Source organism: Dendropsophus ebraccatus, chromosome 13 (genome assembly GCF_027789765.1).
Source record: "Dendropsophus ebraccatus isolate aDenEbr1 chromosome 13, aDenEbr1.pat, whole genome shotgun sequence".
Taxonomy (NCBI): Eukaryota; Metazoa; Chordata; class Amphibia; order Anura; family Hylidae; genus Dendropsophus; species Dendropsophus ebraccatus.
In genome coordinates, this window is record NC_091466.1 from 1454154 (window position 1) to 1468027 (window position 13874).

Here is a 13874-nt window from a genome sequence, read left to right on the forward strand (position 1 = left end):
TGACTGTCCTTCTGCCCTGACCTCCCTCCTCCTGTCCTCCTGCCCTGCCCTCCCTCCTCCTGCCCTCCCTCCTCCTGCCCTCCCTCCTCCTGCCCTCCCTCCTCCTGCCCTCCTGCCCTCCTGCCCTCCCTCCTCCTGCCCTCCTGCCCTCCCTCCTCCTGCCCTCCTGTCGTCCTGCCCTGACCTCCCTCCTGCCCTGACCTCCCTCCTCCTGTCCTCCTGCCCTGACCTCCCTCCTGCCGCCCTCCTGCCCTGACCTCCCTCCTCCTGTCCTCCCTCCTCCTGTCCTCCTGCCCTGACCTCCCTCCTCCTGTCCTCCTGCCCTGACCTCCCTCCTCCTGCCCTCCTGTCCTGACCTCCCTCCTCCTGTCCTCCTGCCCTGACCTCCCTCCTCCTGACCTCCTGCCCTGACCTCCCTCCTCCTGCCCTCCTGTCGTCCTGCCCTGACCTCCCTCCTCCTGCCCTGACCTCCTGCCCTCCTGTCCTCCTGCCCTGACCTCTGCCCTCCTGCCCTGACCTCCCTCCTCCTGTCCTCCTGCCCTGACCTCCCTCCTCCTGCCCTGACCTCCCGCCCTCCTGTCCTCCTGCCCTGACCTCTGCCCTCCTGCCCTGACCTCCTGCCCTGACCTCCCTCCTCCTGCCCTCCTGTCCTCCTGCCCTGACCTCCCTCCTCCTGCCCTTACTGTCCTCCTGCCCTGACCTCCCTTCTCCTGTCGCCCTGCCCTGACCTCCCTCCTCCTGTCGTCCTGCCCTGACCGCCCTCCTCCTGTCGTCCTGCCCTGACCTCCCTCCTCCTTCCTCCCCTCCAGCCCTGACCACCACCACCTCCTCCTCCCCTCCAGCCCTGACCACCACCACCTCCTCCTCCCCTCCAGCCCTGACCACCACCACCTCCTCCCCTCCAGCCCTGACCACCACCACCTCCTCCCCTCCAGCCCTGACCACCACCACCACCACCACCTCCTCCTCCCCTCCAGCCCTGACCACCACCACCTCCTCCTCCCCTCCAGCCCTGACCACCACCACCACCTCCTCCTCCTCCCCTCCAGCCCTGACCACCACCACCACCTCCTCCTCCCCTCCAGCCCTGACCACCACCACCACCTCCTCCTCCCCTCCAGCCCTGACCACCACCACCTCCTCCTCCCCTCCAGCCCTGACCACCACCACCACCTCCTCCTCCCCTCCAGCCCTGACCACCACCACCACCTCCTCCTCCCCTCCAGCCCTGACCACCACCACCTCCTCCTCCCCTCCAGCCCTGACCACCACCACCACCACCTCCTCCCCTCCAGCCCTGACCACCACCACCACCACCTCCTCCCCTCCAGCCCTGACCACCACCACCACCACCACCTCCTCCCCTCCAGCCCTGACCACCACCACCACCACCTCCTCCCCTCCAGCCCTGACCACCACCACCACCACCTCCTCCCCTCCAGCCCTGACCACCATCACCACCGCCTCCTCCCCTCCAGCCCTGACCACCACCACCACCACCGCCTCCTCCCCTCCAGCCCTGACCACCACCACCACCGCCTCCTCCCCTCCAGCCCTGACCACCACCACCACCTCCTCCCCTCCAGCCCTGACCACCACCACCACCACCTCCTCCCCTCCAGCCCTGACCACCACCACCACCTCCTCCCCTCCAGCCCTGACCACCACCACCTCCTCCCCTCCAGCCCTGACCACCACCACCTCCTCCCCTCCAGCCCTGACCACCACCACCTCCTCCCCTCCAGCCCTGACCACCACCACCACCACCTCCTCCCCTCCAGCCCTGACCACCACCACCACCACCTCCTCCCCTCCAGCCCTGACCACCACCACCTCCTCCCCTCCAGCCCTGACCACCACCACCACCTCCTCCCCTCCAGCCCTGACCACCACCACCACCACCACCTCCTCCCCTCCAGCCCTGACCACCACCACCACCACCTCCTCCCCTCCAGCCCTGACCACCACCACCACCGCCTCCTCCCCTCCAGCCCTGACCACCACCACCACCACCTCCTCCCCTCCAGCCCTGACCACCACCACCACCTCCTCCCCTCCAGCCCTGACCACCACCACCACCACCTCCTCCCCTCCAGCCCTGACCACCACCGCCTCCTCCCCTCCAGCCCTGACCACCACCACCTCCTCCCCTCCAGCCCTGACCACCACCACCACCACCTCCTCCCCTCCAGCCCTGACCACCACCACCACCACCTCCTCCCCTCCAGCCCTGACCACCACCTCCTCCCCTCCAGCCCTGACCACCACCACCACCACCACCTCCTCCCCTCCAGCCCTGACCACCACCACCACCACCTCCTCCCCTCCAGCCCTGACCACCACCACCACCACCTCCTCCCCTCCAGCCCTGACCACCACCTCCTCCCCTCCAGCCCTGACCACCACCACCACCACCACCTCCTCCCCTCCAGCCCTGACCACCACCACCACCACCTCCTCCCCTCCAGCCCTGACCACCACCACCACCGCCTCCTCCCCTCCAGCCCTGACCACCACCACCACCACCACCTCCTCCCCTCCAGCCCTGACCACCACCACCACCTCCTCCCCTCCAGCCCTGACCACCACCACCACCACCTCCTCCCCTCCAGCCCTGACCACCACCGCCTCCTCCCCTCCAGCCCTGACCACCACCACCTCCTCCCCTCCAGCCCTGACCACCACCACCACCACCTCCTCCCCTCCAGCCCTGACCACCACCACCACCACCTCCTCCCCTCCAGCCCTGACCACCACCTCCTCCCCTCCAGCCCTGACCACCACCACCTCCTCCCCTCCAGCCCTGACCACCACCACCAACTCCTCCCCTCCAGCCCTGACCACCACCACCACCTCCTCCCCTCCAGCCCTGACCACCACCACCACCTCCTCCCCTCCAGCCCTGACCACCACCACCACCTCCTCCCCTCCAGCCCTGACCACCACCACCACCTCCTCCCCTCCAGCCCTGACCACCACCACCTCCTCCCCTCCAGCCCTGACCACCACCACCTCCTCCCCTCCAGCCCTGACCACCACCACCTCCTCCCCTCCAGCCCTGACCACCACCTCCTCCTCCCCTCCAGCCCTGACCACCACCACCTCCTCCCCTCCAGCCCTGACCACCACCACCTCCTCCCCTCCAGCCCTGACCACCACCACCTCCTCCCCTCCAGCCCTGACCACCACCGCCTCCCTGCCCACGCCCTCTCTGCTGCCATCTTCTCACTTGCTTCCTGTTAGTTTACTTGCTTTAGGGCTGAAACATTTTGAGGGCATTGAATACTCCAAGCAGTTGATCAGCAAATACTTACTGACCGCCAAGACGGCACAGCAACTGACGGTACGGATCAAGAACCTGACCATGAAGAAGGTTCCAGACAACATCATCAAGGTGGGTCCTGGCTGGGGAGGATGGGCGGTGCCGCCCTGCAAGTCGCACTCCTCACACTCCGTCCTTCTTTATGTCAGTTTTACAGGAGAACTAAGACGTTGCCATCACTGGGCAGGTGCTGTGAAGACATCCTGCCCCATGACGCCCGCCCCCCGGTGGAGAGGGAGAAGCATCGGCTCCCATTCTGGATCAAGGTATGTAACTGCGTGTGGTTTCCGTGATGCGATGTGGTGCTGCTACCAAGCGTGACTCCTGTATCCCCTCCCCCACAGGCCAGCCTCAGCAGCATAGAAGCCGAAATGAAGAAATGTGGCGACTCCAGATACCCCTTGATCCTCCCACTAGGAGTTTCGCTTACCCTCAAGCCCCTCCCCCGACGATTCTACTCCAAGTCCTGGCGTCAGAGGAGAAGTGCGCTGAAACCGCTACTGATCCGGCCAGTGGCCAAGTCCCCCGCTCCGCAGAGCGTTCCCATCAGGATCCTGGGGCAGGTTCCACCACTCATTCAGCCGGCGGCGATGGCCATGCAAGGGATCATCAACATCCAGCCGGTCAGCGTGCCGGCAGCAGGGCGTAAAGCCCAACCAATTCCATGCGGATCTGCCTCCTTTAATAGGAGACCCTTAAAGATGTCTGCCCACCCTGCAGCCGCCATCCTCCCCCAGACGCAGGTGGTATTGCCAGCTGTAGCTGCCCCCAGGGCCAGGAAATCCCTTATTTGTGCTCTACCTAAAAGAAAGGCGGAGGCCAAGACCTTGGGGAGCAGAGCGACTCCCACCATCCACTCCGCTCCCGTCCTCCTAGCCGTTCCACATGGAGCTTTAAAACTGGTGAGTCTGGGTCCAGGGTGTGGGGTCCTCCAGCCACTGTGTAATGGAGGTGCTGTGCCCATGACAACTGTGCTTCTCAATCCGGGCCACGCACCCCTCAACCAAACTCACACCCCACCACCGTGCCCCCAGACACCTGCGTCACCACAACCTCACGTCAGCGGCCAGAAGAGTGAGGAGGAGCGGGTGGCCATCACCGTAAAGGAAGAAGGAGGTGACAGCTGGTCAGGAGGAGAGGAGGCCGCACTGCAGGGGAGGGGGGATGAGCATGTGACCCCCAAAAAGGAGGAGTCTGATGCCACCCACCAGGGTCTGTCATCTGTTCCTCTCCAGACTTTAGCTGCTGCTTCTCCAGTCTCAAAGACTGAAGACCCCAGAGAAGTGCAGGAGCCAGAGGAGGTAAACCATGCGCCAAATCCTGAAGCCGGAGGGGACTCCCCGGAAAAAGCCACCCCCACCACCTCCTCCTCTACAGACGGAGACATGGAGGTTAGCAGCCCCCCCGGGGCTCAGAGAGACTCCTCCAGCCCTATGGACGGCCAAGATCTGGGCAACGACAAGGACGTCCCGGAAGAGGAGGAGGATGAAGACTTTGATGACCTGACCCAGGATGAGGATGAGATGTCCTCCGAGGAGTCTGTGCTGTCCGTGCCGGAGCTACAGGTGAGGGTGTGGGGGGTACTACAACTCCCAGCCTGCTGGAGAGCATGGTTGTGGGTTCAGGCAGTGATGGTGGTGCTGTGCTCTCTGCTGCCAGGAGACCATGGAGAAGCTGACGTGGCTGGCCTCCGAGAGACGCCTAAGCCAGGAGGGAGACTCCGAGGACAACTCCCAGGAGGAGAACTCTGAACCTGAGGAGGAGGAGGAGGGTGCCGACGCAACGGCTCACAAGCCTGAGGAGATGGCGGATGAAGCTGAAGACCGGAAGCGTCTGAGCAGTCATCACCGCGTACCCTCACCTGCCCCGATGAAAGCCAACATGGCCCCTGCAGGTAGGTGGTATACAGAGCTGTGCCCGCCTGTCAGCCTCCCACCCCAGCTGCATGGTTACATATCCACTGGCTTCTTCCCAGCAGAGCGCCGACGTGGGGGTAACAAGGGGCAAAACTCACACAAAGTTCGGAGCAGGAGGGGCCGCGCACGCACCAGCAAAGACGCCTCCAAATTACTACTGCTTTACGATGAGAAGATCCTGAGCAAGGACCCGCTCCGTGAGCAGAAGGACATGGCCTTCGCTCAGGCCTACCTGAACAGGGTGAGTACTGCCTCAACGCCTCCCCCCTCCCGTACTGCCCCGAGCCTCAACGCCTCTCCTCTCCCGTACTGCCCCGAGCCTCAACGCCTCTCCTCTCCCATACTGCCCCGAGCCTCAACGCCTCTCCTCTCCCGTACTGCCCCGAGCCTCAACGCCTCCCCCCTCCCGTACTGCCCCGAGCCTCAACGCCTCTCCTCTCCCATACTGCCCCGAGCCTCCCCCTCCCTTATTGCCTGAGCCCCCCCTCCCGTACTGCCCCGAGCCTCAACGCCTCTCCTCTCCCGTACTGCCCCGAGCCTCAACGCCTCCCCCCCTCCCGTACTGCCCCGAGCCTCAACGCCTCTCCTCTCCCGTACTGCCCCGAGCCTCCCCCTCCCTTACTGCCTGAGCCCCCCCTCCCGTACTGCCCCGAGCCTCAACGCCTCTCCTCTCCCATACTGCCCCGAGCCTCAACGCCTCTCCTCTCCCATACTGCCCCGAGCCTCAACGCCTCCCCCCGCCCGTACTGCCCCGAGCCTCAACGCCTCTCCTCTCCCATACTGCCCCGAGCCTCCCCCTCCCTTACTGCCTGAGCCCCCCTCCCGTACTGCCCCGAGCCTCAACGCCTCTCCTCTCCCGTACTGCCCCGAGCCTCAACGCCGCCCCCCTCCCGTACTGCCCCGAGCCTCAACGCCTCTCCTCTCCCATACTGCCCCGAGCCTCCCCCCTCCCTTACTGCCTGAGCCCCCCCTCCCGTACTGCCCCGAGCCTCAACGCCTCCCGTACTGCCCCGAGCCTCAACGCCTCCCCCCTCCCGTACTGCCCCGAGCCTCAACGCCTCTCCTCTCCCATACTGCCCCGAGCCTCCCCCTCCCTTATTGCCTGAGCCCCCCCTCCCGTACTGCCCCGAGCCTCAACGCCTCTCCTCTCCCGTACTGCCCCGAGCCTCAACGCCGCCCCCCTCCCCGTACTGCCCCGAGCCTCAACGCCTCTCCTCTCCCATACTGCCCCGAGCCTCAACGCCTCCCCCCTCCCGTACTGCCCCGAGCCTCAACGCCTCTCCTCTCCCATACTGCCCCGAGCCTCAACGCCTCTCCTCTCCCATACTGCCCCGAGCCTCAACGCCTCCCCCTCCCGTACTGCCCCGAGCCTCAACGCCTCTCCTCTCCCATACTGCCCCGAGCCTCCCCCTCCCTTACTGCCTGAGCCCCCCCCTCCCGTACTGCCCCGAGCCTCAACGCCTCTCCTCTCCCGTACTGCCCCGAGCCTCAACGCCTCCCCCCTCCCGTACTGCCCCGAGCCTCAACGCCTCCCCCCTCCCGTACTGCCCCGAGCCTCAACGCCTCTCCTCTCCCGTACTGCCCCGAGCCTCAACGCCTCCCCCCTCCCGTACTGCCCCGAGCCTCAACGCCTCTCCTCTCCCATACTGCCCCGAGCCTCCCCCTCCCTTACTGCCTGAGCCCCCCCTCCCGTACTGCCCCGAGCCTCAACGCCTCTCCTCTCCCATACTGCCCCGAGCCTCCCCCTCCCTTACTGCCTGAGCCCCCCCCTCCCGTACTGCCCCGAGCCTCAACGCCTCTCCTCTCCCGTACTGCCCCGAGCCTCAACGCCTCCCCCCTCCCGTACTGCCCCGAGCCTCAACACCTCTCCTCTCCCATACTGCCCCGAGCCTCAACGCCTTCCGTACTGCCCCGAGCCTCAACGCCTCTCCTCTCTCGTACTGCCCCGAGCCTCAACGCCTCTCCTCTCCCGTACTGCCCCGAGCCTCAACGCCTCTCCTCTCCCATACTGCCCCGAGCCTCCCCCTCCCGTACTGCCCCGAGCCTCAACGCCTCTCCTCTCCCATACTGCCCCGAGCCTCAACGCCTCTCCTCTCCCATACTGCCCCGAGCCTCAACGCCTCTCCTCTCCCATACTGCCCCGAGCCTCAACGCCTCCCCCCTCCCGTACTGCCCCGAGCCTCAACGCCTCCCCCCTCCCGTACTGCCCCGAGCCTCAACGCCTCTCCTCTCCCGTACTGCCCCGAGCCTCAACGCCTCTCCTCTCCCGTACTGCCCCGAGCCTCAACGCCTCTCCTCTCCCGTACTGCCCCGAGCCTCAACGCCTCTCCTCTCCCATACTGCCCCGAGCCTCAACGCCTCTCCTCTCCCATACTGCCCCGAGCCTCAACGCCTCCCCCCTCCCGTACTGCCCCGAGCCTCAACGCCTCTCCTCTCCCATACTGCCCCGAGCCTCCCCCTCCCTTACTGCCTGAGCCCCCCCCTCCCGTACTGCCCCCGAGCCTCAACGCCTCTCCTCTCCCGTACTGCCCCGAGCCTCAACGCCTCCCCCCTCCCGTACTGCCCCGAGCCTCAACGCCTCTCCTCTCCCATACTGCCCCGAGCCTCAACGCCTCTCCTCTCCCGTACTGCCCCGAGCCTCAACACCTCTCCTCTCCCGTACTGCCCCGAGCCTCAACGCCTTCCGTACTGCCCCGAGCATCAACGCCTCTCCTCTCTCGTACTGCCCCGAGCCTCAACGCCTCTCCTCTCCCGTACTGCCCCGAGCCTCAACGCCTCTCCTCTCCCATACTGCCCCGAGCCTCAACGCCTCTCCTCTCCCATACTGCCCCGAGCCTCAACGCCTCCCCCCTCCCGTACTGCCCCGAGCCTCAACGCCTCTCCTCTCCCATACTGCCCCGAGCCTCCCCCTCCCTTACTGCCTGAGCCCCCCCTCCCGTACTGCCCCGAGCCTCAACGCCTCTCCTCTCCCGTACTGCCCCGAGCCTCAACGCCTCCCCCCTCCCGTACTGCCCCGAGCCTCAACGCCTCTCCTCTCCCATACTGCCCCGAGCCTCCCCCTCCCTTACTGCCTGAGCCCCCCCTCCCGTACTGCCCCGAGCCTCAACGCCTCTCCTCTCCCATACTGCCCCGAGCCTCCCCCTCCCTTACTGCCTGAGCCCCCCCTCCCGTACTGCCCCGAGCCTCAACGCCTCTCCTCTCCCGTACTGCCCCGAGCCTCAACGCCTCCCCCCTCCCGTACTGCCCCGAGCCTCAACGCCTCTCCTCTCCCGTACTGCCCCGAGCCTCAACGCCTCCCCCCTCCCGTACTGCCCCAAGCCTCAACGCCTCTCCTCTCCCGTACTGCCCCGAGCCTCAACGCCTCTCCTCTCCCGTACTGCCCCGAGCCTCAACGCCTCTCCTCTCCCGTACTGCCCCGAGCCTCAACGCCTCTCCTCTCCCATACTGCCCCGAGCCTCCCCCTCCCTTACTGCCTGAGCCCCCCTCCCGTACTGCCCCGAGCCTCAACGCCTCCCCCCTCCCGTACTGCCCCGAGCCTCAACGCCTCTCCTCTCCCGTACTGCCCCGAGCCTCAACGCCTCCCCCCTCCCGTACTGCCCCGAGCCTCAACGCCTCTCCTCTCCCGTACTGCCCCGAGCCTCAACGCCTCTCCTCTCCCGTACTGCCCCGAGCCTCAACGCCTCTCCTCTCCCGTACTGCCCCGAGCCTCAACGCCTTTCCTCTCCCGTACTGCCCCGAGCCTCAACGCCTCTCCTCTCCCGTACTGCCCCGAGCCTCAACGCCTCTCCTCTCCCGTACTGCCCCGAGCCCCCCCGTACTGCCCGAGCCCCGCCCCCCTCCCGTACTGTCCGAGCCTCAATGCCTCCCCTCTCCCATACTGCCCCGAGCCTCAACGCCTCCCCTCTCCCATACTGCCCCGAGCCTCAACGCCTCCCCTCTCCCATACTGCCCCGAGCCTCAACGCCTCCCCTCTCCCCCGTACTGCCCGAGCCCCGCCCCCTCCCTTACTGTCCGAGCCTCAACGCCTCCCCTCTCCCGTACTGCCCGAGCCCCCCCCCCCCGTACTGCCCGAGCCCCGCCCCCTCCCGTACTGTCTGAGCCTCAACGCCTCCCCCCTCCCATACTGCCCTGAGCCCTTAACTCCTCCCATACTGCCCTGAGCCGTACAGCCTGGCCCGGAGCTGCCTGACTCCCCCACCCGCCCTCTCCCGCTCCAGGTCCGCGAGGCTTTGCAGTCGGCCCCCGGCACCTACCAGCAGTTCCTCAACCTCATCTATCAATTTGAGAGTAAAGGAGGCGGCAGGACGGCGGTGGATCTGTATAAGAGTCTGCGGCTGATCCTACAGCAATGGCCTCAGCTCCTCAAGGACTTCGCTGCTTTCCTGCTCCCAGAGCAAGCACTGGAGTGCGGACTGGTGAGTGATACTGGGAGGACTGGAGTGCGGACTGGTGAGTGATACTGGGAGGACTGGAGTGCGGACTGGTGAGTGATACTGGGGGCACTGGAGTGCGGACTGGTGAGTGATACTGGGGGCACTGGAGTGCGGACTGGTGAGTGATACTGGGGGGACTGGAGTGCGGACTGGTGAGTGATACTGGGGGGACTGGAGTGCGGACTGGTGAGTGATACTGGGAGGACTGGAGTGCGGACTGGTGAGTGATACTGGGAGGACTGGAGTGCGGACTGGTGAGTGATACTGGGAGGACTGGAGTGCGGACTGGTGAGTGATACTGGGAGGACTGGAGTGCGGACTGGTGAGTGATACTGGGGGGACTGGAGTGCGGACTGGTGAGTGATACTGGGGGGGGGGGGGGACTGGAGTGTGGACTGGTGTATTGGGGGGGGCAGATATTACACTGTGCTGTATTGGGGGGCAGATATTACACACGGAGCTGTATTGGGGGGCAGATATTACACACGGAGCTGTATTGGGGGGCAGATATTACACACGGAGCTGTATTGGGGGGCAGATATTACACAGGGTGCTGTATTGGGGGGCAGATATTACACACGGAGCTGTATTGGGGGGCAGATATTACACAGGGTGCTGTATTGGGGGGCAGATATTACACACGGAGCTGTATTGGGGGGCAGATATTACACACGGAGCTGTATTGGGGGGCAGATATTACACACGGAGCTGTATTGGGGGGCAGATATTACACAGGGTGCTGTATTGGGGGGCAGATATTACACTGTGCTGTATTGGGGGGCAGATATTACACAGGGTGCTGTATTGGGGGGCAGATATTACACAGGGTGCTGTATTGGGGGGCAGATATTACACAGGGTGCTGTATTGGGGGGCAGATATTACACACGGAGCTGTATTGGGGGGCAGATATTTCACAGGGTGCTGTATTGGGGGGCAGATATTACACAGGGTGCTGTATTGGGGGGCAGATATTACACAGGGAGCTGTATTGGGGGGCAGATATTACACACGGAGCTGTATTGGGGGGCAGATATTACACACGGAGCTGTATTGGGGGCAGATATTACACAGGGTGCTGTATTGGGGGGGCAGATATTACACAGGGTGCTGTATTGGGGGGCAGATATTACACAGGGTGCTGTATTGGGGGGCAGATATTACACAGGGTGCTGTATTTGGGGGGTAGATATTACACAGGGTGCTGTATTTGGGGGGCAGATATTACACTGTGCTGTATTGGGGGGCAGATATTACACAGGGTGCTGTATTGGGGGGCAGATATTACACAGGGTGCTGTATTTGGGGGGCAGATATTACACAGGGTGCTGTATTGGGTGGCAGATATTTCACAGGATGCTGTATTGGGGGGCAGATATTACACAGGGTGCTGTATTTGGGGGGTAGATATTACACAGGGTGCTGTATTGGGGGGCAGATATTACACAGGGTGCTGTATTGGGGGGCAGATATTACACAGGGTGCTGTATTTGGGGGGCAGATATTACACAGGGTGCTGTATTGGGTGGCAGATATTTCACAGGATGCTGTATTGGGGGGCAGATATTACACAGGGTGCTGTATTTGGGGGGCAGATATTACACTGTGCTGTATTGGGGGGCAGATATTACACAGGGTGCTGTATTGGGGGGCAGATATTACACAGGGTGCTGTATTTGGGGGGCAGATATTACACAGGGTGCTGTATTGGGTGGCAGATATTTCACAGGATGCTGTATTGGGGGGCAGATATTACACAGGGTGCTGTATTTGGGGGGTAGATATTACACAGGGTGCTGTATTGGGGGGCAGATATTACACAGGGTGCTGTATTTGGGGGGCAGATATTACACAGGGTGCTGTATTTGGGGGCTTTGCTGCTAATCAGATATAACCCCGCCCCCTTCCCCCCAGTTTGAGGAGCAGCAGGCCTTCGATAAGAGCCGCAGGTTTCTCCGCCAGCTGGAGATCTGTTTCCAGGACAACCCGGCGCAACATCACAAGATCATTAGATTGCTGCAGAGCTGTGCGGAGTGCCCCCTGCAGGAGGTGGCCAAGGTACGCCTCTCCAACCCCCCCCTCCTTGCCTCTTTCTCACCTCACCCCCCCCCCCCCTTGCCTCTTTCTGACCTCACCTCCGCCTCTTTCTGACCTCACCTCCGCCTCTTTCTCACCTCTTCTCCCCCCGCCTCTTTCTCACCTCACCTCCCCCCACGCCGCCTCTTTCTGACCTCACCTCCGCCTCTTTCTCACCTCACCTCCGCCTCTTTCTCACCTCTTCTCCCCCCGCCTCTTTCTCACCTCACCTCCCCCCACGCCGCCTCTTTCTGACTCCCCCCCAACCCCCCCTCGCCTCTTTCTCACCTCACCTCCCCCCACCCTCGCCTCTTTCTGACCTCACCTCCCCCCACCCTCGCCTCTTTCTGACCTCACCTCCCCCCACCCTCGTCTCTTTCTGACCTCCCCACCCCCGCCTCTTTCTGACCTCCCCACCCCCGCCTCTTTCTGACCTCCCCACCCCCGCCTTTCTGACTTTCCCCACCCCCGCCTCTTTCTGACTTCTTCTCCCCCCGCCTCTTTCTGACCTCCCCTCCCCCCCACCCCGCCTCTTTCTGACCTCACCTCCTCCCACCCTCGCCTCTTTCTGACCTCCCCTCCCCCCACCCCGCCTCTTTCTGACCTCCCCTCCCCCCACCCCGCCTCTTTCTGACCTCACCTCCTCCCACCCTCGCCTCTTTCTGACCTCGCCTCCCCCCACCCCCGCCTCTTCCTGCTCCCGGTCACTCTGGATCCTGCCCTTACAGCTGAAGACACAGATGTGGCAGCTGCTGAAGGGTCACACGCACCTCCAGGAAGAGTTCTCCCTTTTCTTTGACCAGCTGAGGCCTCCCCCCAGCCGCATGGAGGACTTTGAGGTGATGAACTGGACTGAGGACAAGGAATACACGGTAAGCGCAGAGGAGGGGGAGCTGGGGGTGGGATATGGGGGGAAGATACTTCATGCTTTCTCTGCCGTTCCCGTAGTTCGATGGCTTTGAGGAGGTGACGATCCCGGATGTGGAGGAGGAGGAGGAGCAGAGTAAGGTGGTCGCACCGCAGAGGAGTAAGCGGAGGAAAGATGCTCATCATGGGGCAGATAAGGTGAGGCTGGGGCAGTTGTGCTGGTTGGTTGGGGGTGTTTGTCCTAGATTTGGCCCTTCCCTCATAATGGTCTGTTGCCTGCAGGATGCTGATTGGCTGGACGGGGGGAAAGATTGTTCATGTTCTTGTCATGATGTGGGGGTGGAGCAGCGGATAAAGCGCTGTAAGCGGAGGATGTGCGCTCAGTGCACCAGTAAGGTCAGTGGGTAGGTGGGGGGTCTTGTGGGTAGGTGGGGGGTCTCATGCAGGAGGGGGAGCGTGGGGTCTTGTGGGTAGGCGGGGGTCTCATGCAGGAGGGGGAGCGTGGGGTCTCGTGGGTAGGTGGGGGGTCTCATGCAGGAGGGGGAGCGTGGGGTCTTGTGGGTAGGCGGGGGTCTCATGCAGGAGGGGGAGCGTGGGGTCTTGTGGGTAGGCGGGGGGTCTCATGCAGGAGGGGGAGCGTGGGGTCTTGTGGGTAGGTGGGGGGGTCTCATGCAGGAGGGGGAGCGTGGGGTCTTGTGGGTAGGTGGGGGGGTCTCATGCAGGAGGGGGAGCGTGGGGTCTTGTGGGTAGGCGGGGGTCTCATGCAGGAGGGGGAGCGTGGGGTCTTGTGGGTAGGTGGGGGGTCTCATGCAGGAGGGGGAGCGTGGGGTCTCATGCAGGAGGGGGAGCGTGGGGTCTTGTGGGTAGGCGGGGGTCTCATGCAGGAGGGGGAGTGTGGGGTCTTGTGGGTAGGCGGGGGTCTCATGCAGGAGGGGGAGCGTGGGGTCTTGTGGGTAGGCGGGGGTCTCATGCAGGAGGGGAAGTGTGGGGTCTTGTGGGTAGGTGGGGGGGTCTCATGCAGGAGGGGGAGTGTGGGGTCTTGTGGGTAGGCGGGGGTCTCATGCAGGAGGGGAAGTGTGGGGTCTTGTGGGTAGGCGGGGGTCTCATGCAGGAGGGGGAGTGTGGGGTCTTGTGGGTAGGCGGGGGTCTCATGCAGGAGGGGGAGCGTGGGGTTTCATGCAGGAGGGGGAGCGTGGGGTTTCGTGGGTAGGCGGGGGTCTCATGCAGGAGGGGGAGTGTGGGGTCTTGTGGGTAGGCGGGG

At 64.2% G+C, this 13874-nt stretch overlaps 1 protein-coding gene across 7 annotated transcripts in view; it reads left to right on the forward strand.

Moving 5' to 3' along the window:
• The window catches only part of GON4L (gon-4 like), a 45785-nt gene that overhangs the window by 29211 nt on the left and 2700 nt on the right, over positions 1-13874 (forward strand). For 5 of the 7 annotated variants that reach the window (XM_069950714.1, XM_069950718.1, XM_069950717.1 and 2 more), the window contains exons 19-28: positions 3244-3394; positions 3472-3588; positions 3667-4887; positions 4982-5216; positions 5298-5479; positions 9456-9653; positions 11585-11728; positions 12475-12618; positions 12695-12811; positions 12896-13009. In XM_069950714.1, the coding sequence (XP_069806815.1) occupies positions 3244-3394; positions 3472-3588; positions 3667-4887; positions 4982-5216; positions 5298-5479; positions 9456-9653; positions 11585-11728; positions 12475-12618; positions 12695-12811; positions 12896-13009 (2623 nt within the window). The remainder of the gene's footprint in view (positions 1-3243; positions 3395-3471; positions 3589-3666; positions 4888-4981; positions 5217-5297; positions 5480-9455; positions 9654-11584; positions 11729-12474; positions 12619-12694; positions 12812-12895; positions 13010-13874) is intronic. The other 2 variants (XM_069950716.1, XM_069950719.1) reach the window with 2 other exon arrangements.